Source organism: Denticeps clupeoides, chromosome 1 (assembly GCF_900700375.1).
Source record: "Denticeps clupeoides chromosome 1, fDenClu1.1, whole genome shotgun sequence".
NCBI classification, from domain to species: Eukaryota; Metazoa; Chordata; class Actinopteri; order Clupeiformes; family Denticipitidae; genus Denticeps; species Denticeps clupeoides.
This window is the reverse complement of record NC_041707.1, coordinates 40,900,526-40,928,390: the sequence shown is the minus strand read 5'-3', so window position 1 is coordinate 40,928,390 and position 27,865 is coordinate 40,900,526. Positions and strand designations below refer to the sequence as shown.

At 45.1% G+C, this 27,865-nt stretch overlaps 3 protein-coding genes across 7 annotated transcripts; all 3 read right to left on the bottom strand.

Moving 5' to 3' along the window:
- Positions 1-68: 68 nt before the first annotated feature.
- On the bottom strand, positions 69-10,508 carry LOC114788387 (interferon-induced protein 44-like). The gene is made up of 4 exons (XM_028976960.1): positions 10,398-10,508; positions 4,313-4,484; positions 344-444; positions 69-239 (listed from the first exon to the last, which is right to left on the bottom strand). The coding sequence occupies exons 1-4, from the start codon at positions 10,482-10,484 to the stop codon at positions 69-71; spliced, it is 531 nt and encodes a 176-aa protein (XP_028832793.1). The 5' UTR covers positions 10,485-10,508.
- Positions 10,509-11,925: 1,417 nt separating this feature from the next.
- LOC114788323 (myosin-binding protein C, slow-type-like) lies at positions 11,926-14,045 on the bottom strand. The gene is made up of 3 exons (XM_028976831.1): positions 14,027-14,045; positions 12,339-12,602; positions 11,926-12,251 (listed from the first exon to the last, which is right to left on the bottom strand). Exons 1-3 carry the CDS (start codon positions 14,043-14,045, stop codon positions 11,926-11,928), a joined length of 609 nt encoding a protein of 202 aa, XP_028832664.1.
- A 4,941-nt stretch (positions 14,046-18,986) lies between these two features.
- On the bottom strand, positions 18,987-27,711 carry LOC114793529 (interferon-induced protein 44-like). 5 transcript variants are annotated; one of them, XM_028985413.1, is made up of 11 exons: positions 27,608-27,711; positions 27,361-27,446; positions 25,258-25,533; positions 24,905-25,180; positions 23,090-23,123; positions 22,541-22,739; positions 21,228-21,392; positions 20,964-21,135; positions 20,133-20,216; positions 19,600-19,700; positions 18,987-19,511 (listed from the first exon to the last, which is right to left on the bottom strand). In XM_028985413.1, the coding sequence occupies exons 1-11, from the start codon at positions 27,640-27,642 to the stop codon at positions 19,341-19,343; spliced, it is 1,599 nt and encodes a 532-aa protein (XP_028841246.1). In that variant the 5' UTR covers positions 27,643-27,711; the 3' UTR covers positions 18,987-19,340. The 5 variants fall into 5 exon arrangements, 3 of the variants coding, with proteins under 3 accessions (XP_028841246.1, XP_028841255.1, XP_028841264.1); XM_028985422.1 differs by having other exon boundaries at positions 20,133-20,207; XR_003750258.1 differs by having other exon boundaries at positions 19,473-19,511; positions 20,022-20,216.
- Positions 27,712-27,865: the final 154 nt, after the last annotated feature.

Below are 27,865 nucleotides of genomic sequence, written 5' to 3'. Positions count from 1 at the left end.
GTCCAGTGCACTTTGTATTTTACACTTAAATGGGTATTGAATTGTAGAAGTTGCAGTGCAGGGCTGTGCTAACGCACCACATGCTGGACAGCATAGTTTTTAGCAAAATGAATGATGGTTAATAAAGCATTCAGGATGAGGACATCCATCTCCAGAACAAGTTCAGTCACCACGTGGTAGTTCTTCACGGGGAAGATGCAGTTCATTGGGACCCCCAGTCTGTTGCTGCACTCCTGCATCTGTGTACATGTCACACACAAACACAATCATGTGGGTTTTTTAACAGATTCACAAATTTCTATGTCCTTTAACTGGAATATTATGAAGCAGGCATCTCACTCACTTTTTCTTTGATCTTCATGCTGTAGTAGATCTTTCTCAGATCGGATTTCACTACTTGGCATGCCATGTCCGGCTTTGTCATCACGACAACCTGAGGAATACCTGATGCACAGGGGGACATAAAACTACAATGTAAGGCAATGCAATGTAAATAAAACTACATTACATACTGTAAATATATATTCATATATCAGCCATAACATTATGATGAGCAAAAATGACTGCAGACTGTTTATATGATAGATATATATATGAACAACAACAACAACAACATTTATTTCTTATATAGCCCAAAATCACATACAGTATGTCTCAATGGGCTTTGACAGGCCCTACAGTTGACACCCCCCACACTTGACCCTTCTGAACACAAGGAAAAACTCCACACAAAAAAAACTCTAGGAGAGAGAAAAAAAGAAAGGAAGAAACCTTGGGAAGGAGTGATACAGAGAGGGACCCCCTTCCAGGGTAGAGTGAGCCTGCAAATGGTGTCAGTGCAGGGTTGGGGATGATATAATAATAAGTCCTAAAGTTGTAGGGCTGGAGAAGTCCAGAATGTAGTCAGTGTCATGGTCTAGATTACGTGTCCATAATGATGCTACTGGTCCACTTGAAGATCCCTGAAGCTGTTGTTAGGTCCCATGATCATGTGATGTGTGGTTTGTTCTGTCTGTTGGTGTTTTTTCCTTTTTGTAGGAGGAGCCTGTAATTTACAGAACTCCTCCCAGACCTGACGCTGATTCGCGCTCCCATCGGAGTGATGTCGTCAAAGACGGCGTGCTGCGACGCGGGGACGGAAGGAGAGAGGGAGACTGAGAGATAGGGAGAGGGAAAATACGCAGGACAGATGCCCTGTTCACATTTCGTCTACCCGGTGCTTTTCGTGGCCTGACTGTGTGTCAAGGCGTGTTTTATTAAAAATCACTTAGTTCCAACGGTTGTGCCGTTTCCCTCCCTCTTTCTAATTGTTCACGTTCCTGACCTAGACCAGGATGTAACACTATAGTTGTAACGGTGGTGGTGGCTGTGGTGACCCTCTGGTTTGTTTCATGCTATGTCCTTGTTTAGCAGTTGTCAGGAACCAGGATTTATTTGCTGGTCTCTTCACTGGGGTCTGCCAGTAGTCTGGGTGCTTGATTCCGTGTCTCGGAGAAAAACAAACAGAAGCAGCGGCAGACGGTTGCACTGTACGCCCGATACTGAAATATGTGGCTATAGTGGTATATTGGTGCTACAGTGGCCCGGTACCCTAACTAGGACAGCCTAACTAGGGTGAATTTAACTCTGTCTGTGTCTAACAGGGGGACTCTGTGATAAACTGGACTTTATAATTGACACTGCGTCAAAATGAAGTGAAATGAGGGTCTAGGACTTTAGCAAACAGCCAGAGAAAGCAGGTGTGTTCTCAGTTTAGATTTAAACACTGAGACTGAGTCTGAGTTCCAAACACGGACCGGCAAGCCGTTCCACAACTGCGGAGCTCTATATGAGAAGGAGCTGCTCCCACCTGTGACCTTCTGTACTTGTAGTGACCTCGCACTCATTGAATGCAGGGGGCATAATAACTAAAAGTTCACTCAGGTATTGCGGGGTGAGACCATTTAGAGCTTTATAGGTCAAAAGTAGGATTTTGTAGTCAATCCTAAATTTGATGGGTAACCAGTGCAGTGATTTTAAGACTGGGGTGATGTGGTCAAATTTCCTGGTTCTGGTTAGAACTCTGGCTGCAGCATTCTGTACTAGCTGGAGTTTACTCATGCACCTACTAGAGCATCCAGAAAATAATGCATTGCAGTAATCTAACCTTGATGTAATAAATGCATGGACCAACTTTTCTGCATCATGCATTGAAATGATATTTCTTATTTTCGCAATATTTCTAAGGTGAAAGAATGCTATTCTAGTGACATTATCTACGTGCGAACTGAATGAGAGACCTGCATCAATGATGACATCTTGTCACGGGTGGGCTGGACATGGCGGTGAAGGAGGACGCATTCGCACGATCACAGGACAGGGGTTTAATACGAACTTCACGAGACAAGGGAACATTAACATGCACAATGACCCGACGGCGAACAGACACGAACAGGATAGCTTTATACAATTATATAAATATACACCAGGTGAACACAATCAGGGAACATTACACGAGACTAACATGAAACTCCGGTCCGGACCCCGGATCCAGAGTCAACCCCTGCCGGTCCGGATCATGACACATCTAGATCCTTTACTTCAATACTCGGTGAGATAGAAAGGCTATCCAGGGTTATTGTGTAGTCAGCCAGTTTATGCCTGGCTACTTGAGGCCCAAGTACAAGTGCTTCTGTCTTTGTCAGGGTTTAACCGGAGAAAGTTGGTGAGCATCCACTGTCTAATGTCCTTCAGACAATTCTCTATATTGTTCAGCTGCTGCCTCTGATCTGGCATTGCTGACAGATACAGCTGTGTGTCGTCAGCGTAGCAATGAAAGCTAATACCGTGTTTGCGGATGACGTCACCTAAAGGTAACATGTACAGCGAAAAAAGTAACGAACCTAGGACAGAACCTTGTGGAACACCAAACTCTACTTTACTATGTGAAAAACACCATTGATGTCCACAAACTGATATCGGTTGGTCAAATATGATCCGAACCATTCAAGGGCTGTTCCCTTAATCCCAACAACATTCTCTAACCTGGCAAGGAGAATAGCGTGATCAATAGTGTCAAACGCTGCACTCAGATCAAGCAGGACAAGCAGCGAGATGCGTCCCTGATCAGAGGCCAATAGCAGGTCATTAACCACTTTAACCAGCGCTGTCTCAGTCTAAATCCTGATTGATATACTTCGTGGATATTGTTACAGTCTAGGTATGCGCTCAGCTGCTGGGCTACAACTTTTTCTACGATTTTTGATATAAACGGAAGGTTGGATATCGGTCTATAATTTGAAAGCTGACTGCGATCAAGATCCGGCTTTTTAATCAGGGGTCTAATGACTGCTACCTTGAACAAACTTGGTACGTGGCCGGTGCTAAGCGACGAGTTAACAATTTTGAGGGTAGAATTTGTAATATCGGGTGGTATTTGCTTAAGGAACCTTGTTGGTTCCATTAATTTGATTAATTCATGCTCTTTAATAAGGTTGAATCGTTCTAATCGGTGGTCATCTATTAGAAGATTATTTTCCATGGAAATATCGGCAGAGCTATTTGTTGTGCTTTTAATCTTCTCTCTATTTGCGACAATTTTAGTATTAAAGAAATTCATAAAATCATCGCTACTACACATACATTTTAATACACTCGTCCAGTTATATTTGTACTTTGTACTTTCACACTTCTGGGACTAATAAAGGATCATCTTATCTTATCTCTTACCTTCCCTCAATATAATCACATCATTCTGACTAATAAATATGTAAATGATCTTGCAATAATAACTTTCATTATTCATTTAATTTGCCAGCAAAATAAAGCTTTGCTGTATTTTTGCTCACTATTAGCAAAACCTTGATGAGATCTTGATGTTGCCCTGACCAGGGCAGTAGCTCCACCTTGTGTTGAAACTAAGAAGTACAAAGCACTTGAGAACATTATTTATGTGTGGACCATATTTCATTCTAGTCTTAAAATTAGCTGCAGGGAAATTAAAAAGGAATCACAGGCTGTCTTTGGCCCAGGGGACGTAGGTTGGACACCCCTGGCTCACTCCTTTGCTTTAAAAAAAGACTCTGCTACACCATGCAGCATTAGTGAAGTGGACTTCAGCAGATCACCAGTCTTCTCATGGTGCAGCACAATCATCTTGATTGATAAAAAATAAAACTGTAAAAAAAAGTTTAGTGAGAAGAAGGTCTACCAGACTGTGGCCCAGCTTCTTCACCGAAACAGCAAAACTCCTGGACATTGGACATTATTTTCCACACCCTGTTCACACCCTCTGACTGAGATGGACCACATGAAAGTTTGGAACAGGCCTCACCCATGTCACTGGCCTGCTCTCTGATGCTCCTCATTTTCGCGAATATGTCATCAGTCAGGAAAGAGATTTTATCTGCTGGCAGCAAACACACCAGACAGTGAACTTTATCCGTTGGACTGGGATCTCTCTTGTAGTCTGGGTCTTCTTCTGACAGTGGAGCTGAAGGTTCGAACTGGAAACGAAAACGTGAGGTTACTCGACGTAACCCCGGTTCGCTGATAACATGAGTGAGGTATCTCACTATGGGAAACGCCCTCAGCGTGACCGATCGCGGAAGCACCAATGACACCATGTCCGTCGCAGACGGACCAATGGCAGCTGCACCCCGGGAGCCCCGCCTCCCTATATCAGGTGCTGCCGCCCACCGGAACGGCCTTCTCTAGCATGCTCTTCCCCGTGCCACATGCAAGGAGGGGAAAGCAGTGAGATACCTCACTCATGTTATCAGAGAACCGGGGTTACGTCGAGTAACCTCACGTTCTCTTTCAAACATTCGCTCGGTATCTCACTATGGGAAAGATATGGCCAACTCCCGTATTGCATGCTTTCCGAAGTACCTCCGTCCGGACGCACACGGAGCCGAAACAACACTAATCAGCGGCACCGACACTAAGCACAGCGTATAATAAATGTGTGCGGTGTAGCCCAGCTAGAAGCAGCACAAATATCACTTACAGAAACACCCCTGAATAAAGCCCAAGAGGTAGCCGTGGCTCTAGTGGAATGAGCCCTAAGCCCCTGCGGGGGCGGGAGACCCCGTGCATGGTAGGCCATGCCGATAGCCTCCACCAGCCAGCGCGATAACCGCTGAGATGAAATCGGCTTACCTCTGTATGGAGGAGCCCAGGACACAAACAGCTGGTCACTCCTCCTGAAAGCTCTGGTACGGTCCGTGTAAACCCGCAAAGCACGTACCGGACACAAACAATGCAGCCTCCGATCTTCTTCTGAAGTAAATGGAGGGGGGTGAAAAGCGCTCAGCTCCTCAGCGCTACAATTATAAGCATAGTTAACAACCTTGGGAACAAATGCAGGGTTAGGTAACAGCACGACCCTAGCATCGCCCAAGTTCATACAAGAAGGATGAACAGAGAACGCATGAATCTCACTCACCCGCTTCGCTGAGGACAGCGCAAGAAGCAAAGCTGTCTTGAGAGTCAGGAGTTTCACACTCACTTGTTCCAGAGGCTCAAAAGGAGGTTCTGAGAACATCTGCAGGACCAGGGGCAAGTCCCACGAAGGGACGAAAAGCTGACTAGCCGGCCGGAGCCGGCGGGCGCCTTTCAGAAAACGGCGCACGAGAGGATGCTGACCAACAGACGTGTTGTCAAACCCCACGTGGCATGCTGCTATAGCAGCTAGATACACTTTAACAGTGGAAAATGCCCTGCCCTTGTCCAACATGTCCTGCAGGAAACATAACACATCAGTAACCGAACACACAAAGGGCACAACCCGCCTCTGTTCGCACCACTGTTCAAAAACGCGCCACTTGCCGTCATACAGTGTGCACGTGGATGGAGCCCTGGCACTCTGGATGGTGGTGATCACCCTGTCAGGGAGACCAGCCGCGTCCAAATTCAGCCTCTCACGGGCCAGACCCACAAATTCAGCTGACCTGGAGAGGGGTGGAAAATCTCCCCGCGCGCTTGTGACAGAAGGTCCCTGCGCGGCGGGAGCTGCCAGGGCTCGTCCCACAGAAGCTGAAATATCTCCGCCAGCCACGGCCTCCCAGGCCAGCGGGGGGCCACCAGCAGGAGAGTCAGACCGCCCTCTCTCACTCGCGAGAGTGTGGGGCAAATCAGGCTCAGGGGTGGGAATGCGTACATCAGCGCGTCCGGCCACGGGTGCGCCAGCGCGTCCACCCCCAACGGCGCGTCGCTGTCTTTCAGAGAGAAGAACAGGGGACAGTGCGCGTCTCTGCGCGAGGCGAAGAGATCTACGGCAGCCCTGCTGAACCTCTCCCAGATCTGAGTGACCACCTGAGGGTGGAGCCTCCACTCGCCGTACAGGGGGTTCCCCGTGGATAGGAGGTCCGCCCCCGAATTCACCAAACCCGGCACATGCGTCGCACGCAGTGACGCAAGGTGCGCGTAACTCCAAAGAATTAATCTCCGCGCCAGACCGTGCAGACGGCGTGAGCGCGTCCCGCCCTGCCGGTTGACATATGCCACCGCGGTTGTATTGTCCGTCCTGATAAGAACATGACAGCCCCGCAGGTGGGGGAGAAAATGCACCACAGCGTGAAAAACTGCCAACAGCTCCAGGTAGTTTATATGGGCGTCCCGAAGCCGTGATGGCCAGAGCCCGTTGACCGTCCTGCCTTCGAACACGGCGCCCCAGCCCGTGAGGGAGGCGTCCGAGGTCACCGTCTCCCTTACGGACACGACACCCAGTGGCGCGCCGGACAAATACCAGTGGAGAGCCGTGAGGCAGTCCTCCGAGACCGTGACCGAACGGCCGAGGTGCCGACGGGGACAGAGACGCAGCGCTGACACCCAGCGCTGAAATTCCCTCATGTTCAACAGACCCAGCGGGACCACTGCCACAGTAGAAGCCATGAGCCCCAGCAGGCGCAGGCAGGTCCTGAACTGGACCGCTCTGCCGCTGCTGAACAGACCAACGCACTGTTTTAACGACAGTACGCGTCTCTCGGACAGTGAAGCGCGAAAAGACACAGAATTTATCTGGAGGCCCAGATATTCTACGGTCTGGGACGGAACCAGTGCGCTCTTGGCGTAGTTTATACTGAAACCCAGGCTGGTGAGGTGGGTCACCAGTACCTTCGTTTCGTGCACTGCCTGCTCGCGCGATCGGGCGCAGAGCAGATAATCGTCCAGATAAGCCAGAACCCTAACGCCCGAGGATCTGAGCGGGGTCAGAGCTGCTTCTATACATTTGCTGAACACACGGGGCGCGAGGCTCAGGCCGAACGGAACCGTGAGAAACTCGTAAGCCACACCGTGGAAACAGAACCGGAGATACCGCCTGTGGGCAGGATAGATTCCGATGTGAAAATACGCGTCCTGCAGGTCCACTGTAGTGAACCAGTCGCCGGGACGAACCGAGCGAAACAGGCCCTTGTGAGTGAGCATTCTGAATCTGAACCGCCTGAGGTGTTTGTTGAGAACACGCAGGTCCAGAATAGGGCGGAGCCCTCCGTCCCGCTTTGGAACCAGGAAATAGCGAGAATAAAACCCCCGCTGCATTTCCTCCATGGGGACAGGCCTTATTGCCCATTTGCTCAGAAGGGAGGTTATTTCTGCCTCCAAAACCTGAGCGGCATCCCCAGTTGCCAGCGACGAAACCACCCCGTTGAACGCGGGGGGACGTGCCGCAAACTGCAGCCTGTAACCTTTCCCTACCGTCGCCAGGACCCAGGGGTGAACTGCGCATGCGCGCCAGCTGTCGACACGGCGCGCGAGGGGGTTCATCTGCCCCACCAGTGGCGCATGAGCACCATCTGGTGGAGGCGCAGAGGCAGGACACTCTCCGCTTAAGTTTCGTTTTCGTTCGTGCGCCTGCGCCCTCAGCCCTAGGCGTGGATGCGGCAGCGCCATTTTTAATGAACCCTGAGAACGGCAAGGGGAAAATGAACAGGGACAAACCCGCCTTACCCGCTCCACTCTCAAGCTCGACCGAACGAGCTGAGGGGAGGGCGTAAGAGGGAGCACGGTGTGAACTGGTGCTTTGGTCCTGCAATGAAGCGGGGGAACAAAAGTGGCCGCTGAACATTGAACAGAACGTTCTGCCGACGTGCACACCGTCGCCCGTTTTGCTGGGGGAGGGGCGAACGTGACGTCGGTCAAGGGAGGGGGGAGGCCAGAGACCACGTGGTGCTGGCGACGCCCCTGATGTGAGGGAAACGGATCCCTAGGTCTGCCGGCGCTTCTTACCGCTGGGGGGAGGAGCCGGGCGGTGCTGTGCAGCAACCGCCGCGTATGACGGCTTTGTCCCCTGTCTGGAGCTGGTAGCCCGGTGTTGAGCTCGGGGTTCAGCTGCCCTCCCCGTGGCTCGCGGGCCAGGTGACCTGAAGTCAGATCGGAAACCCCGGTGTTGAGGCGGGGGTCCCGGGCGGGGGGGCGGGGGTCCCTGGCGGGGGGGGGGGGGGGGTAGAGGGGCGCGCGGCGCCGGCTTGCGAGGCAGACAGAAGTCGAAGGCTTCTCCTTCTTTCTTCTGGAGATCGCACCTCTGCCGCATTGCCTCGACTGTTGGGCCGAAAAGGTTCTTACAGTCTACCGGCGCGTCGAGAAATTCAACCTTCTCCCGGTCGGTGAGACTGGATAAGTTTAACCACAACGAGCGCTCACCCGCGACGGCGAGACCCATTGTACGGCCACAACTCTGAATCGCGCCGCGTGAAGTGCGCAGATTCAGGTCCGAGATCATGCAGATCTCCACCCAGGTCGCTGGATCGGGGTTGCCAGAGTCCAGCTGCTTTCCCAGCTCCTCGAGCAGTTCGGCTTGGTACGCCGTCAGGAGCGAGGTCACGTTAAGCGCCCTGGCGGAAAGCGCGGAAGATTTAAAAATCTTCTGATAAATGGACGCGGTAAAGCGATCCATTTTACCTGGGAGCGACGGTCCTGTTGACGAAAATGAAGCCCTCCTGGTCGGGTGGAGGTGATGAGCCACCGAAGCCTCGACCGTGGGGGGGCTGGAGAGCCCCAGCTCCTCCATGTCGCCAATATCCAAACCCGAGTAGCCCTTGACGGGAACGCGGTTAGAAAAGGGTTTATCCCAGGACCGTCTGACCTCGGTCACACACGCAGGCACCGTGGGAAGCGCTTGGCTGAATGCGGGCGGACGAGAAGGGAGTCTTTTCCCGTCGAAAAAGTCCCTCTCAACCCCGAGGTCACCACGGGGGGCTGGCCATGCAATGCCCAGCTTGGCCGCGGCTCTTTTACACACCTCGACCAAACCGAAGTCCCCCGTGGAGGGCTCGCTGCCCTGAGCGCTGGGAGGTCTAGAGGGCTGCGCATCCGGGAGAATGGCATCCTCGTCGTCCTCCTCTGGCTCGTCTCGGAGGAGCTGATCGTCATCCTCCTCCTCGACGTCCGCCTCCTCCCTGTCCGCGAACACGTGCTCGTCGAACAGCGGGGGCAGCATAGGGGACTCGACGTCCATTATGTCTGCCCAACTCGTGGAGGCGCGGGGTGGAGGGGGCTTTGAGGCGCCCTCCGCCGCGGTTTTAGGCAGCAGACACGTGTCGGCGCGTGTGGACGCGGCGATACGTAGCCTCCTCTCCAGAGTTTTCACCGACATGGCTTTGCAGTGAGCGCAGCCATCCGGGTCCGCAAGCGACGCCCGAGCGTGCTTCACCCCCATGCACGTGATGCACATGGGGTGCGGGTCCTTGCCTGAGATACTGAAACCACAGGCAGCGGGGCAATAGCGGGACACGACGCCCTTTGTCCCGGAGGACCCGGCGGGAGAGGGGCTGGCCATTAGAACCTGGTGAGAGCTCTAAATGGCCGGGGACACTCGCCACAACGCGTTAGAGTCGAATTGAGTCCTTTCGCTTTTTTTCTGCTTTCCTACCCCTCGCCTTGACGCGTTAGGCGGTATTCGGAGGGCAGCGGGGGGTGAGCCCACTGTTCCTCCACAGAAACTAAGAGAAAGGAAGACCTCTCGGTACCACGTGGAGGGTGACCGCAGACCTGCGTTCTGCGGCGAGGTCCTTGACGGTTCGCCTGTGAACTGTAAGCAGGGGGCAGCCACAATCCGGGCACTGAGGAAAGACCGCAGATCTTCACGGGGAAGAGTGCGAGAAGGCCGTTCCGGTGGGCGGCAGCACCTGATATAGGGAGGCGGGGCTCCCGGGGTGCAGCTGCCATTGGTCCGTCTGCGACGGACATGGTGTCATTGGTGCTTCCGCGATCGGTCACGCTGAGGGCGTTCCCATAGTGAGATACCGAGCGAATGTTTGAAAGAGAACCACAGGTTGATCGTTCAATTCTGGTTCTGGTCAATTCTCGTCTGGTGAGAAATCTATTTACTTAAATTGCTGACATGTTCGATCCTTATTTTACCTGCTATATATATTTCCGTGTATCATATTTCATTTATTCATTTCATGCACACCTACCAGGTAATTTTCCTTTACGTGACCCTTTAAAATACTCATGATGTCATCAGGATGCACCCCTTTAGACTCCTTATCTTCCAGACCCATCACATCATTCAGGACAAAAGGCAAAAATTCAGAAGTGCCTTTTTTCTCAATCTTGTGTGTTCGGAACTGAAAGAAAAAAAACAAAAAAAAAAAACAGGAGTTATATTAAATTGTTTAAATTATTATTATTAGATTCTTTTTTTATATTGAGGGATTTCACTCAAAATACAGCACATTTTTGCTGAAAAGCAAAATTCTACTGTCCATGGGACTGGACTAACAGAGTGTCAGTGGCTCTAAATATGATCTTTGATTCATGAGAAATGTCAGAAATTACTGGTGTAACGTAAACCATGTGAGGATGTTGTTCTCACCCTTCTGGTGAAACTAATACCAGCGCCTGCTGCATCAGCCAAGGCTCCAGTTGAGATTTTCCCTTTGAAGACAATATCAATGGAGTTGATGAAGCTGGACTTTCCTGATCCAATAGGCCCGTATAGAAGAATCCGGAGCGGCTCCAGTTGTGGTCGCAACTGAGTGAGTTCAGCCTCTAATTTGTTTCTGGTTTGGGGGCTAAATGAAAGCAAAAAATTATAAAGTCATAAATGTTTCTATGTGAAGTTTATGATTAATATGTCTATATTACAGTTTAGTATTTAAGTATTATTTGTATTTGCATTGCTCTATCATTATGGCCTGACGATATGATGTGCTGATAACCCACAAACTACAGATCCCATAATGCAGTGTACACTTTGTGCACGATACTTCGGTAACTTTGAAGCATGAAAGAAGAATTTTGAGCTGCTTCACAACCCATTTGCTGTCGACGTGGAAACTGCTCCTGTACACATTTAGCTGCAGTTTAAAAATCACTGTTGGCAAGGCGACTGAAGCACTGCATTATGGGATCTGTAGTTTTTGTAGATGGTACCCAGATGAAAGGGTTAACCAATTATCGACCGCATCTTAATTTGATCCATTAAACCATTAAATAAGCCAGGAAAAATAAGCCTGGACCTCACTGACTTTTATATATATATTTTTTTAACTTTTTGTCTCAGTTCTCTTCTAATGTGTCCCTTTAGGAACTGTTCCAGCTTCTTCTTTCTTTTTGTTATTATGTGGACTGGAATGATTTTCGTGTGACAAGTTTTGCAAGTATCTTTCGATGGTGTGTGAACTTACTTAAAATTTATGCTCCTCCACTCTCTGTCAAACTCTGCAAGAAAAAGAAAAAGTCTGTAAATGTGACATTCCCTGTATAGAACACAAGATCGATCTTAATGGACTATTCAGCATTAAATTGCAGTGACCCTGTCCCCATTAATTAAAGGGGGACGCTTGGCTCATTTTAAAATGGGTGTGATATGGATCTGGTGTTCTGAACCTAAACTTGAAGAGTCGTGGAGTTACTGTATTTAATACTAAAAATGATCAATTTTGCAGATTTACCTGCACAAGATGCACTAAAATCCTTATATTTCAACTCAAATTCGGCTTATTGAAGTTTATCTATGTAGTTGACATTTCTAATGAAGACTTGATTACCTTCTACTGTGACCTCTGCGGAGATCTTGACCTCTTCGCTGCCCGACTTCACCAGGCAGGTGTAGAAGCCGGTATCTGACTTCTGAGCGTGTTTGATTTTCAGAATAAACTCTTTTCCTCGCTGCTCCATGACAACATTTCTGCCTTCAGTCAGCAGCTTGTCATCCTTCTTCCATTCTGCTGTGACGTCCTCTCTGTTCACCTCACACTTTAGAATCACCTCTTGACCAGCGCTGGCCTTCACATCCTGAAAGGTTCTGGAAACCCGAAGTTTCTCTAGCGAATGAATACAAATATTGTTTTAGTATCTTTTTATTATGCAGTTATGGACCATATTCCCGTATATTACTGTAAACTAAATACCTTTAACAGTGACCATCGCAGTGCTCCCGACCTCTTGATTAAAATATTTCACTTTAATCTTATAAAAACCCTCTTCTGATCGTTGCACATTGCGAATCCTCAGGACGAACTTCATCCCGTCTTGGACCATGCTGAACTTGTTGTTGTTCTGAACTTCCACATCGCCATGCCACCATCGTGCTGAAGCTCCATCTTTGTTAACTCTACATGTGAGAGTCACCTCGTTTCCAACGAATAGCACCGTGTCCTGGAGTTTCTGTTCAACTATGTGCGGAAAAATCACATCACATGACAATAAATCGTGTTTAAAATGACCTAAAAGGAATTATATCGGGGTGTAAATCTACTTGATCTATCTGCTGCCTTCGACACAGTTAATCATGAAATTCTTCTCACCACACTCTCAGATTTAGGAGTTATAGGAACCGTACTAAATTGGTTCACCTCTTATCTTCACGACAGGTCTTTCAAGGTATCATGGGGAGGTGAGACATCTGTCCTCTCTAGGGTAACCACAGGGGTTCCACAAGGCTCTGTCCTTGACCCCCTTCTATTCTCAATATACACTCGCTCACTTGGTTACATCATCCAAACACATGGCTTCTCCTATTCTCTATTTGTCAATCCCACCAGAAGATGCTACTATAGCAACAAAAATTTTGGCCTGTCTCTCAGACATGGATGTCTGAGCGACACCTCCAACTCAACCTATCCAAAACCGAGATTCTGATCTTTCCGGGAAACAACTCCCCTCAGCAAAACCTCTCAATTCAAATGGGCTCGCTACTGTTAACACCCACGGCATCTGCAAAAAGCCTTGGGGTTTGGATAGATAACAAACTGAGTTTGAACCATCATGTTGCTGCGATCTCCAGATCCTGCAGGTTCACTCTCTACAACATTCGCAAGATTCGGCCTTTTCTCTCGCAACAGGCTACGCAGCTCCTCGTCCAGGCAATGGTCATCTCCAAACTCGACTATTGTAACTCTCTCCTGGCTGGAGCCTCTGCAGCCACCATAAAACCACTCCAGATGATCCAAAAGATGGCAGCCCATCTCATCTTCAATCAGCCAAAATACACCCATGTTACACCTCTTCTCACCTCTCTCCACCGGCTCCCGGTAGCTGCTCGCATTGAGTTCAAATCCTTGATGCTTGCCTACAGGGCTGTAAATGGAACTGCACCCTCCTACATCAATACAATACTAGCTAGCTACACTCCTGCACGCTCACTCAGATCAGCAAATGAAATGAGGCTGAAAATTCCTTCATCACTGGGTCTCCGATTCCAATCGACTCTGTTCTCCGTTGTTGTCCCTGTCTGGTGGAACAACTTGTCCTCCTCCACACGACTAGCCGAGACTATCACCATTTTTAAGAAGCAGGTGAAAATCCTCCTATTCAAAAAATATTTCAGACGAATCTAACACTTACACACGCACATGCGTACACACTGCACAAAACAATACAAAAAAATATATATACATTATAGTTTTTTCTTCGTCTAGCGCAATCTCCGAGCATGCTCTTTGTTGACAAGTTAGGCCTTATCAGGGCCCTTAGTTTTGTAAACTCAAAATTCAATAGAAATCGAATGAGAATTTTCTCTTGTAAGTCACTTTGGATAAAATTGTCTGCTAAATAAAGTAAAGTAAAGTAAAGTAAATGGTTTGATTTTGTCACTCACCACTTAGTGGTGGTCCCATGATGAGCTTTATAAGGACATAAAAAACTCCTCTAGCAGGATGAAGTTGGTTTTGCAGGATGGAGGTTTGAGCTGCAGAAAATGAGTGGAGGTCATCTTCACACTTCATATTTAATTGTAATGACGTGCATAATGTCATAATAACGCGTTTTTATTTCACGTCAGAGACAACAGAAAATACCCGATAAAAATATAATGCAAGATGAACTTCTAATTGGTCAAAATTTCTGATCACTGATTTAAAAAAAGGAGAGAAAATGACTTACGTTTTACTGTAGGTTTTAAATGTCCGAGCTCTGCTGCATCAATATCTGCCGCCTGTGCTGTGGAACTCGGACGGCTTTTGTTAAATACGGGAAAGTGATTGGTCCCTGGGATCCGAGAAGTGGAGAGTGAAAGTGGGAAAAGCGAGGAGAAGTCACGCGAAGCGGGACACGTCGCATGTACCTCTGATAAGATCATTTCATTTCAGCCACAACATTAAAACCAGAAGTGGGCAGCCATGACAGGCACCCAAGGAGCAGTGTGTGGGGATGGTGCTTATGTACTTAACAAAAAAGGTGAAATAAGTGAAAACATGTTTTATATTCTAGTTTCTTTGCTCTGATTACTGCTTTGCACACTCTTGGCATTCTCTCGATGAGCTTCAAGAGGTCGTCACCTGAAATGCTTCTCCAACAGTCTTGAAGGAGTTCCCAGAGGTGTTTAGAACTTGTTGGTCCAGCTCACCCCAAACCATCTGGATTGGGTTCAGGTCCGGTGACTGTGGAGGCCAGGTCTCCACTTTTTGTTAAGTACAGTGTTCATTCATAGTTTTGATGCCTTCAGTGAGAATCTACCAACGTAAATGGTCATGAAGATAAAGAAAACACATTAAATGAGGAACTTTTGTCCAAACTGTTGGCCTGTATTGTGTATTTGTACGACATACCAAGTGAATCTATTTAAATAAACTTACATTTTTAAGCATGGCTGTATTTTACATTGAGTTGTACAACACTGTGAACCTATTGGTTTCATAATTGAGTAAAAGTTAAAAACGAAAAAAAAAAAAAGTGACCAAAAGTGTCTAAATCAAGAATAAATTGCAGTGAGACCAGGACATTGGTAATGAGCCTCAACCATGTCACTGGCTTTCTCTCTGCTGTTCCTCATTTTCAAGAGAACACTGTCATCTGTGCAAGAGATTTTATCTGATGGATCTCTGTTGAAAGCTTCTCGTTGTAATGGGACTGACGGTTGAAACTGGAGAAGAAAACAAGTGTCTGGTTCATCATCTGGTTTACTGTCACACGAGGTAAATTAACGCTGCAGAGGGTTGACATGTGACCACCAATCCGAGCTCAGAGTTCAGTCACAGTGACTCTGATCTATACAGCCCTCATATAAACGCTCTGCCATGTCCCATGCGATGCATGTTGATCCTACCTCGTAATTTTCCCATACACGACCGTGTAAAATATTAACAATGTCTTCTGGATGCACCCCTCTATGCCCCTGACTTTCAAGTCGTCTTCCAGACCCACGTACAAATATTCAGACTTCTCACTGATCCGAATACGGTGAGTTTTGTACTGAAAAAAATTATAATTTAGATTTACGGCAAATACAATATTGCAAAGTGTACTTTGGTTTATTTGGTTATACAGTGGAGGAAATAATTATTTGACCCCTGGCTGATTTTGTAAGTTTGTCCAATGACAAAGAAATGAAAAGTCTCAGAACAGTATCATTTTAATGGTAGGTTTATTTTAACAGTGACAGATAGCACATCAAAAGGAAAATTGAAAAAATAACTTTAAATAAATGATAGAGACTGATTTGCATTTAATTGAGTGAAATAAGTATTTGAACCCCTACCAACCATTAAGAGTTCTGGCTCCCACAGAGTGGTTAGACACGCCTACTCAATTAGTCCCCCTCATTAATGACGCCTGTCTTAACTAGTCACCTGTATAAAAGACACCTGTCCATAGAATCAATCAATCAGGCAGACTCCAAACTCTCCAACATGGGAAAGACCAAAGAGCTGTCCAAGGATGTCAGAGACAAAACTGTAGACCTGCAGGCTGGAATGGGATACAAAACCATTAGTAAGAAGCTGGGAGAGAAGATGACAACTGTTGCTGCAATTGTTCGAAAATGGAAGGAGCACAAAATGACCATCAATCGACCTCGGTCTGGGGCTCCACGCAAGATCTCACCTCATGGGGTCTCAATGATTCTGAGAAAGGTGAGAAATCATCCTAGAACTACACGGGAGGAGTTAGTTAATGACCTCAAAGTAGTTGGGACCACAGTCACCAAGAAAACCATTGGAAACACATTACACCGCAATGGATTAAAATCCTGCAGTGCTCGCAAGGTCCCCCTGCTCAAGAGGGCACATGTGCAGGCCCGTCTGAAGTTTGCCAATGAACACCTGAATGATTTAGAGAGTGACTGGGAGAAGGTGCTGTGGTCAGATGAGACCAAAATTGAGCTCTTTGGCATTAACTCAACTCGCCGTATTTGGAGAAAGAAAAATGCTGCCTATGACCCCCAAAACACCGTCCCCACTGTCAAGCATGGAGGTGGAAACATTTTGCTTTGGGGGTGTTTTTCTGCTAAGGGCACAGGACAACTTCACCGCATCAACGGGTAAATGGACTGAGCCATGTATCGTAAAATCCTGAGCGACAACCTCCTTCCCTCTGCCAGGAAATTGAAAATGGGTCGTGGATGGTGTTCCAGCATGACAATGACCCAAAACATACAGCAAAGGCAACAAGCAGCTGTACGGGGGATGCCACACTCCCCGAGGAGCTGAACAAGTTCTACGCACGGTTCGATACACTGAACAACACGCACACGACGAAAGCCATGCCTCCCATCACCGATGCCCTCCTGAATAGTGAAGAAAGACGTCTCGCGGTGGCCACTTGTCCCAAGTTTAAACTTGGTTGGTTGAGAGAGCATGTGAAGGAGCGTCTGAGAACAGAGTGTTGGAAAGTGTTCTCTTTCCAGATGGCATAAGGTTGTTTGTTTGTCTGACCCAGTTTGTTCAATGCCCTCCCTTCTAGGAATAATTAATTACTTCACAAAATTCTTAGGATACATGTCAGAGGTGCTCCCTCTCACAGCATACTGCCCCACCCCAGTTTTTCAGCCAGGCTTGTTTCAATGGCCCAAAAATAATAAAAAAGTTGCTTGGGCATCCTCTTCACCCCACTAATGAAGGATTTCATTTAAGTTACACTGGAAAACAATAAAAAAATGTACATTTGCCGAAAATAATTTAAATGTAAAACATAATTCTTCAAGTCACAGAATGCTGCATTTGATTTTGATTGATGCAACAATTGCAATTTCTTGTCTAAGCGGGAACTACACGCTGCTGGAAACCTGTTAAATTGATATTTCTGCACACAAGGCTGGTATAAAATCCTGGTGTGGCTTTTTCCGGACCTGGATTACCCTTCTTTGAGGCATCCTGTCCATGCAGTACACAAGCATGTGTGTCGATGTGTGTTCAGGGCGTGGAAGTTAACGCGAGGCTCTCACACGTACGGGATGTAAACAGCAGGTTAAACATGCAGTGTGGTGAGGTGACTACTTGTTGAGGATTAAATTCAGTCTGTCTGTGGTTCTGCGCCTGTTGTTGCAGGAAGAGTTCAGCAGGGAATTCAGTTTATGGTATTTATGGGAGTATAACATGTAAAAATTTAACCATCTGAAGTAAAAACGGATCCGCTTCTTTGGACACTTGCTTGGTAATAACACTTGTAATGTGATAAGAAGGCGGTGTTGTATATCGAACTGCACTATTATCCTGACAGAAATATCTGTAGAAGAGTAAAAAAAAAACATGCAGGACTATGAACTGTTCAAACTAGAACAAATAGTCACAATTTTTATTTTTAAGGACCAGGAAAACAGCCCTTATGTAGATGGTTCCTCACCCTCGTCCGGTAAAATAATTTTACTGCCTTTACAACAAAATGTGTCCTCATAGTGGAGAATGGGCAGCCATGGCAGGTGCCCAGGGACGGTGCTTTGCTCAGTGGCACCTTGTCGGATTCGAACCGGCAGCCTTCCGAGTACAGGGCAGCTTCCTTAACCGCTAGGCCACCACTACCCTCGAGTGGCCTTCCCAGGTAACGCTAAATCAATTCTTGCTGATTCTTTAATAACTTCTTGAAATTTACTCTCTTAATTAAGTTTTTTTAAGCTCTGATAAAAAGGTGGAGCTCTTGTGTTTGTGCAAAGCGGAACTCGATAAAGAAAAGCAAAAGCTAAGATAGACACGGGTGCCCAGACGAGCAGCATACCTGCAAATATATTCCAAAAGAAATTTGGAAATTTAGTGCTGACCCCCAATAAATACAATATCATAACGCACTGTCACATCAACCTGACTCTCAATGTCACCAAGGCCAAAGTGATGGTTGTCAACTTCAGGAAGAGACTGACTGTCCCCACCCCACAGCACATCGATGGATCTGCTGTCGCTGGGTGTGCACATGACCAACGACCTCTCCTGGAGCCTCAACACCACCTCCAAAAAAGCCCAGCAACATCTGCACTTCCTCGGGAGGCGGTCAACCTCTCTCCTCCCATCTTCACATCATTCTACCGGGGGACCGTTGAGATGTTCTCTGCTGCTACATCACTGTCTGGTACGGGAACTGCACTGACTGCAGAGCGCACCCCTGATTTACCCACCATAACAAAATATTTTAATTAATACTATCAAACAATAAATACAGATCAGATGTATGATATGATACCACTATACGCAGCGGAAACTAAGTATAAAACAACACCCATGTAAATCTGATGTGACTTACTCCTTATTTCTGTTGAGTATGTATTTATTTTAAAATGTATTAATTTTACACCAACTTAGTCAAAATAGGTCACAAAAATATCCAGTAGATCTGACAGTTTTTTTGGAGAATAGATTTATTTTGAACTGAACTAAATGATATTTCTTTAACGCACCAACAACATTTGTTAAAATAGCTTCAATTTACAATTTTTTGAATATTTCCACAGTCATACACCAACAGCAAATTAAACAAATTAAATCAAACATTAAAATATAGCAACACACAAGACATTTCAGAATGTAGTTTTTCAGAGGGCAAGATGCAGCACATGCATGCGAAGAGTCACATGCAACACCAAGACGTGTTAACTTTTCCACTTTACAGGACAGTGCAGTATGTTGTAATCTTTAAAATGCCATTAGAGTGCTGAATTGATTACAGAAAACGGGGCTTACGGTCACAATTCATAATAAGTCCTGCAGGTCTTAAATCCCCATGTGCTTTGCAGCATAATTATTAGCAAAATTAACAATGTGGAATAAAGCATCCAGGATCAGGACGTCCACCTCCAGAACAAGTTTGGTCTCTTCGTGGTAGTTCTTCACGGGGAAAATGCAGTTCATTGGGACCCCCAGTCTGTTGCTGCACTCCTGCATCTGTGTACATGTCACACACAAACACAATATACCCTCTCCATATTTCATGTACCTTTCTGAAATGTTATGATGGAGACATCTTACCCACCTTTTCTTTGATCTTGATGCTGTAGTAGATCTTTCCCAGATTTGATCCTACCACTGGACATGCTACATCTACTCTTGTCACCATGGTAACTTGAGGGATGCCTAATATTACATATATTAAACACAGGCACATTAATGAAAATATGTACGCAGTACACACAGGCATGTGTCCTCTCCAAATCAGTATAACTGATACTGACAGCTCAAGACCTTCCTCTTTAAAGAATATTTAGATTAAATTGTAATTTTCTTGTTGTCAAACTTGTATATGGTAACTTAAGCACGTTGTAAGTCGCTCTGGATAAGGGCGTCTGCCAAATGCCGTAAATGTAAATGAAATGTAAATGTAAACTCAATATGTAAAAATGCTTTTTATATATATTATATATATTTTTTATATATTATATATACACACACACACACCAGTGGTGGCCTAGCGGTTAAGAAAGCAGGCCTGCAGTCTTTCACACTTTCATTTTCCACTCTTTGAACACCAGTGGGACTCCAGTCGAGACAGTGAGCAGCTTCCAGTACCTGGGTGTCTACATCTTTGAAGACTCGACGTTGTCTGAGCACATCCAGACTCGGACCAAAAGGTTCCTGTATCACCTGAGACAGCTGAGAAAGTTCAGGGTCCAGACATCCTAAAGAGTTTCTACACGGGTGCTGTGGAGAGCATCCTGACACAGAACATTACTTTATGGTGTGGTTCCATCTACACCAAGAGATGCAGGACATGGGGCCATCAAAGTTAAAAAAGACAAAACACACCCCAACAACAGCCTGTTCCAGCACCTAAAACCAGGCATCATGGCCAGGACCGAGTTTCTGTCCTCGGGCCATAAGGATGCTGAACGAGGACCTGCCACCATACCTCGCACCTCCAAGCCTGACCATCTGAATGTTCACTGTTGTTTACTGCGGTTTGTTACTGTAACGCTGGTCATTACACAGTCCATGCACCACACACTTTAGCAGAACACAGGTCCATTACGCATGATGTCTGTGGAGCAATCACAGGCAACTGTTGCGGAGTTCAGTTTAATTCATAAATCTGGCTAAAGGTAACTCAAGAAAGATCTGTAACTTTTTTTTGATGTAAATTTCTCACCAAATTTCTCTACACTGCTGGAAACCTCTTGGTGGAACATTTGTCCATGTAAAAAATCCCGGTGACGGTTTTTACTCTTTGGACCTGGATTAACCACCTTTGGTCTCAACGGGCTTTAACAGGCTCTACAGTTGACCATTACATGAGTTTGTCATTTTATGGAAAAACTGTTTTTTACACTTATAATTTATTTCACATAAAATGAAAGAATGAAATTTGTGAATATATACTTGTAACAAAAAAAAAAGCCTCACCCATGTCGCTGGCTGTTTCCCTGATCTGCTTCATTTTCGAGAAGACATCATCAGTCATGAAAGTGATTTTATCAGCTGGTAAAACACACACCAGACAGTGAACTTTATCAGTAGGACTGGGATCGCTGTTGTAGGATTTTTGTTCTTCCGTCAGTGGAGCTGAAGGTCTGAACTGGAGAAAAGTGCATCATCTGGTTTACATCCCACAAGTGGGTACATTTGAGTTCTCATGTGTGGCATGTTTCGTGTATGTCTTGTTCCTACCATGTAATCATCTGGTATGTGACCTTTTAAAGCACTGATGATGTCCTCAGGAGCTACACCTTCCGGCTTGTTATCTTGCTTCTTGTCTTCCAGACCCATGACGTCATTGAAGACAAAGGGCAAAACCTTGGACCTTCCTTTGACCTCAATCCTGTGTGTTTTGTACTGAAAGATTAAACATCAGTTAGATTGAACTCATAATATGAAAAAATGTGTTTGAAATAACAATAATTATGTATGTAACTAAAACAGGGTAGGGTGGTAGTAGCCTAGTGGGTAACACACTCGCCTATGACCAAGAAGACCCGGGTTCAAATACCACTTACTACCATTGTGTCCCTGAGCAAGACACTTAACCCTAAGTTGCTCCAGGGGGGGACTGTCCCTGTAACTACTGATTGTAAGTCGCTCTGGATAAGGGCGTCTGGTAAATGCTGTAAATGTAAATGTAAAACAAAAATGTTATTATTGTAACCTCTGTACAATACTCCCTACTCCCTTTTCACATTTCAAATAATCATGTCATGTAATTATGATGAAAGTGAATATGTTTGTTTCTTTGAAACGAAAATCAATTATTATTAATAATAATGTTACTCAAACAGCAAAAAACATTACTGAGATAAAATTTTACATTTAAAGCATTTAAAGCATTTACATTTAAAGCATTTATCAGACGCCCTTATCCAGAGCGACTTACAAATCTTTACATTTTAAAAAGTTATATTAATGCACCACATGTTAGTTAGTTTCCATGCTCTTCCTGTGTTGGCGCGGGTTTCCTTCAGGTCCTCCAATGTCCTCGCACCATTTTGTAGCACAATTGCAAGGGATATTTGCAACTCTAAATTCTCTGTGAGTGAATGGTGTGTATCTGTGCCCTGTATAGACCTTGTGCCCCGCCCAGAATCAGAATGGACCCTGGCAGCTGTGGCCCTGAATAACAGGACTAAGCGGTTCTGTAAAGTGCACGAGTGAGTGTGTGTGATCATGATAAGATTACACACAGAATATGTGTTCATGGGTTCATATTAAGACGTGGCTGATATGGACCACCTGTCTGGTACCTGTGTACCACCCGTATGGGCTTGTTACCCGGGAAGGGGTGGAGTCACAGTCATTTAAGACTAATTAGTCATTTTACACTGAAAGTGTTAAATTTATCACTAACTTTTGATGTGGATTATATAAACACTGCGCAGTTTCCATTTAACAAATTTGCTATGCAGTTGCAGGCCAAGATATTTCAACTTGCTCTGTCCTTTGGATATTGTAATTCCAAATAGTGAACCATGTGAAGATGTTCTTCTCACCTTTTTAGTAAAACTGTAACCAGTACCTGCTGAATCAGCCAGGGATGCAGTATTCATTTGTCCATTGAAGAGAACATCGATGGAGTTGATGAAGCTGGACTTTCCTGACCCAACAGGACCGTATAGAAGAATCCGGAGCGGCTCCAGTTTTGGTTTGAATTGAATGAGTTCAGCCTCTAATTTGTTCCTGTTTTGGATGCTAAAAGTAAGCAAAACAATTATAGTTAAATTTACATTATAATTTTAGTAAAATGAATTCTTAGTAAAATGCTTTTGAATATTTTGGCCCATATGGGTCCCTGCACAGTTAAACCAGCAGTGTTCAATTTAACACTTTAGTTCAGTCTGACACTACTGATTTAACACTCAATAATGTCAGTCTGAAAAAGTGTTAAATGTAATTCTGATCTGAATTGGGACGATATAAACTCTCTGTAGGGTTCATTTAACACTGGTGGTTTTGCGGTGTAGGCTACCAGTACATAGGTTTCTTTGAACAGTAAAAAGACATGCATAATGCAACGGACTTTAGAAGGTGTGTGAACGTACCTGAAGTTTAAGATCCTCCACTCTTTGTCAAACTCTGCAAAGAAACGTTATTAGAAGGCCCATGACATTCATTTGACGACGTCTGTACAAAGCATAATGGGCTTTATTGTCAAATCAAAGAATCCAAATTTAGTGTTAAATCACAGTGACTCCGCCCCTCACCAGATATTAAGCTTATTTGGTGCATCCGGAAAGTATTCACAGCGCAACTCTTTTTACACATTTTGTTATGTTAGTTTAATTCCAAAATGTATTCAATTCATTTTTCCCTTTGAATTCTACACACAACACCCCATAATGACAAATGTTTGCAAATTAATAATAATAATAAAAATAATAATAATAAAAATCACATGTACATAAGTATTCACAGCCTTTGCTCAATACTTTATCGATGGACCTTTGGCCGAAATTACAGCCTCAAGTTTTTCGAATTTGTTGCCACAAGTTTGGCCCACCGATTCTTGGCCACTTTGGCCCATTTCTGTTTTGCAGCATCTTTCAAGCTCCATCAGGCTGGATGGGAAGTGTCGGTGCTCAGGCGTTTTACGATCTCTCCAGGGTTGATGAACCGTTGCCCCAGTCTGAGTTCTGGAGAAGGTTGGACAGATGCACTGTCGTGTGCATTTCCATACAGGCCTGATTGGTGGATAGCTTCAGAGACAGTTTTTCTTCTAGAAGGTTCTCATCTGTCCACAGAGCACCTCTGGAGCTCTAACCGAGTGACCATCGGGTTCTTGGTCACCTCCCTGACTAAGATCCTTCTCCCCAGATTGCTCCCCAGATTTAGGTGGCCGGCCAGCTCTAGGAAGAGTCCTGCTGGTTTTGAACTTCTTACACTTACAGATGAGTGAGACCACAGTGCTCATTAGGACCTTCAAAGCAGCAGAAGTTTTTCTGTAACCGTCCTCAGATTTGTGCCTGGAGGTCTCAGAGATCTTCATGCTTGGTTTGTGCTCTGACATGAACTGTCAACTGTGGGACCTTATATAGACATTTACATTTAAGGTATTTGGCAGACACGTGTGTCTTTCCAAATCACATCTAATCAACTGATCTTTCCACACCTTGACTCCTTGGTTTGCAGAAACATCTCAGGATGATCAGGGGAAACAGGAGGCACCTGAGCTCAATTTTGAGCTTCATGGGCAAAGGCTGTGAATACTTATGTACATGTGATTTCTCAGTTTTTTGTTTTTTATAAATTTGCCAAATCTTTTTTCATGGTATCACAATGGGGTGATGTGTGTAGGATTTGTAGGAAAATATTTTAATCCATTTTATAATAAGGTTGCAACATAACAAAATGCGGAAAAAGTTTCACTGTATGGGTGGTAAACAGGTACCAAACAGGAGATCCAGCAAACTGCCCCATTAACTACAGCTATACCCTCAGATCTTCAAATACAGATCTATAAATACAGATCTATAAATAAGTTAATATCATTATTATTAGGAAATGCTAGAATCTATTAATTGTTTCTGTCTGAATACACTGTTTTTAAAAAATAAAGGAGATTTTACAAGTACTGTTACATTCACATTTACAGCATTTATCACATGCCCTTTCCCAGAGCGACTTACAATCAGTAGTTACAGGGACAGTCCCCCGGTCCCCCTGGTTTGTAGGCGAGTGTGTTACCCCTAGGCTACTACCACCCTGTTATAATACTTCTGTAGTCTTATTACTACATACTTTTGTACTCTTACTTGAGTAATTTTTTGATGACTTGTACATACAAACAAACCCATTTTTGAGTAAAATTTTTTTGCCTACACTTCTGGGGCAGAGTAAAAATATAATATTTCACAAACCTTGTACTGCGACCTCGGCGGAGCACTTGACCTCTTCCCTGCCCGACTTGACCAGGCAGGTGTACAAGCCGGTATCGCTGCTGTGAGCCTGTTTGATTTTCAGGATAAACTCTCTTCCTCGCTGCTCCATGACAACATTTCTGCCTGTAGTCAGCAGCTGGTCACCCTTCTTCCATTCTGCTGTGACGTCCTCTCTGTTCACCTCACACTTTAGAATCACCTCTTGACCTCCGTTGACCCTGACATCTTGAAAATACCTGGAAATGACAATTTTTTCTAATAAAATAAAAAAGAATCTGTGTTATTAGCTTCTTGTCACACAGCGAAGGACTATTATGTAATATTTTCATCACCTTGTACTGCGACCTTCGCTGTGCTCTCAACCACTTCACCATACCGTTGCAGTTTAATCCTGTAAAAACCTTCATCTGACTCCTGGACATTGTTGATTCTCAGATCAAACCTTCTTGACTTTTGGACCATGGTGACCTTGGTACTGTTAGTAATCTGTTTATCACCATGAAACCACTGTGCTGATGCTCCATATTTGTTCACTTCACACGAGAGGGTCACCTCTTTTCCAGCCAATTGCTCGGTGTCCTCAAGATGTTTTGTGAATTTGAATGATGCTATTAAACAAAAGACAAGTTAATGTCACGATGGGCTGGACATGGCAAGGAAGGAGGACGCATACGCACAATGTTACAGGACAGGGGTTTAATACAAACTACACGAGACAGGGGAACATCACCATGCAATGACGGCGAACAGACACGAACAGGATAGTTTTATACAATTATATAAATATACACCAGGTGAACACAAGCAGGGAACATTACACAGGACGAACATGAAACTCCGGTCTGAACTCCGGATCCGGAGTCACCCCTGCCGGTCCGGATCATGACATTTAAGTATAGCACTACCGAGGTCCCACCAAGGTCTACCACTAATATCATAATATTAGGTGCATCTACTGGCCAACAAGAAAACAGATTTCCAGGTTCGTTCCAAAATAAGACAAAACGTGTGATTCTGCTGCAGCATGTTCATGCTAGGTTCTTATTTTTATGCCGTTACACACTCTTGCAACCATACAGGCAATTTTGAAACAGTATGCATACTCTCTCCAGGCAAAGCAGTCTCTTTGATTAAACTCTTGGTGAAGCCATGAACTGCAATCTAGCACACATGGACACCCTAATGCCTGAGCATGGTGTCCATTATGGACAATCTGTGGCAAGTACACAGGGACAGTGGTGGCCTAGCGGTTAAGGATGCGGCCACGTAATCAGAAGATTGCCGGTTTGAATCCAGATCCGCCAAGTCACTGAGCAAAGTCACGGTCCCCACACACTGCTCCCCGGGCGCCTGTCATGGCTGCCCACTGCTCACCAAGGGTGATGGGTTAAATGCAGAGGACACATTTCAGGTTGGTTCAGATTGAAAGGAGAAGCATTAATTTCAATCAACCCTAAAACCCTAAAAGAGTAATTAGATAGTATTGCCAGTTTTGGTATAACTAACAAACAGTCTTGACCCCTTGAAACAGAAAAGCCAGTGAGGTCCATGTTGGTCTTTTACATGACGGTGGGGCTGATATGGACCACCCATATATCCAGGCAGGAGAATGGAAAATGTTGGTTTTAGTGTTTTTTTCCCTGTTAAAACACATGATTTCTACTTGGCTACCTGTAATTTACTTGATCTGCCTGTTGTTCTGTATATGGCCAGTAGGTGACATTGTGGGTTCTTTTCAAAGCACTAGTAAACCAGATTTGGTTATCCTGAAATTAATGTATTTGGCTAACAGTGATCCAATCTAGAGTTGCTTTGTAAAAACCATCAAGACAAAAACTAAACTACCAGATCCTGGATAATAAAATCCAAAAATCCAGATTAAATATTTAGAAAAACTGGGAAAAACCAATGTGTCCTGTTCTATGTCTCAGTCCATATTGGTTCTCTGTTGTGTCGACCTGCTGATTCATGATAGAGAGAAAGATCACTTTTCTGTTTTGTTTGGCCCATGTGCTATATAATTCTGCGTTTTATATTCAGTAAAGGAAAGATGCCTTGCCCTTGTGCCTCATGCCACCTGCTTGATTATATAATGGAACGTCATGGGCCCTATTTTCATCCTTGCTGCTGTAGCCGTGAATAATAAATGCTGCTTTGTGTGAGGCTATTGCCTGAAAAGAGGCGTAAGACAGATCACCGATGTGAATTTCAGATCATGTTCAAACCAAATGAACTCATGTAAAAGGAAGGTTCAGTTTAACTGGAGCTTAACTGATGACACAAACAACATCAAATTCTTTATTGCAATCAATGCAGTTTCCAGTCCATCCCATCACCCATCCCACCCATCCAATACAAAATATTTAACCCCATGTCACATAAAAACATGAAATGGTTTAAGTTATGTGTGTGGCGTGAGGTGCTCTTTCACTTACGAAACAGATATTCCATGTTGAACAAGCAGAACGAACTTTGCCAGAAGATCAAGCCAGAGAACTGAACCACATTCACCGTGTAAAATCTGTAAAAACAAATCCCATGCAATTCCATAACCTTTCATTTAAATCTATTCCTTTTCTATATTGAAATAAGATTTTTTTTTCAATATCCTTTCTGGTCTGTTACAAAGAATACTTGATCATTAAAGGTTGTTATTTATTAATATTTTTGTGGTCATCTTACGGCAGACTCCCTTGTTCGCTGAAATGTCGCTTCATTTCAACATTTCTTTTTAGCTGAGTGCAGGATGAGAAGAAGTGCTTTTCCTACCTGCCGACCGGCGTTCCGTTGTGTTTGTAACCTGTTGAGGAATGAGGGTGGCCTTTATAGTGTTGCTCAAGGTGAAAGCACCAGCTGATTGGCCACCGAAATGGCCCCTTCTAGGCTACCACCAACCTATTTAGAAAACAGCCAGGTTATTGCAGACCATGTAAATGATTT

Bases quoted from the DNA above. Each gene is read 5' to 3' on its own strand.
- LOC114788387 (XM_028976960.1), bottom strand. From the start codon at position 10,484: ATGGGTCTGGAAGATAAGGAGTCTAAAGGGGTGCATCCTGATGACATC. The intron at 4,485-10,397 runs GTAGGTGTGCAT...TTTCGTTTCCAG, and splicing joins ACGTAAAGGAAAATTACCTG to TTCGAACCTTCAGCTCCACT. The intron at 240-343 runs GTGAGTGAGATG...ACATGTACACAG, and splicing joins GCATGAAGATCAAAGAAAAA to ATGCAGGAGTGCAGCAACAG.
- LOC114793529 (XM_028985413.1), bottom strand. From the start codon at position 27,642: ATGAAGCGACATTTCAGCGAACAAGGGAGTCTGCC. The intron at 21,136-21,227 runs GTAGGAACAAGA...ACTTTTCTCCAG, and splicing joins ACATACCAGATGATTACATG to TTCAGACCTTCAGCTCCACT. The intron at 19,701-20,132 runs GTACTGGAAGCT...ATGTAATATTAG, and splicing joins TCAAAGATGTAGACACCCAG to GCATCCCTCAAGTTACCATG.
- LOC114788323 (XM_028976831.1), bottom strand. The intron at 12,252-12,338 runs GTATTTAGTTTA...TTCATTCGCTAG, and splicing joins TGCGATGGTCACTGTTAAAG to AGAAACTTCGGGTTTCCAGA.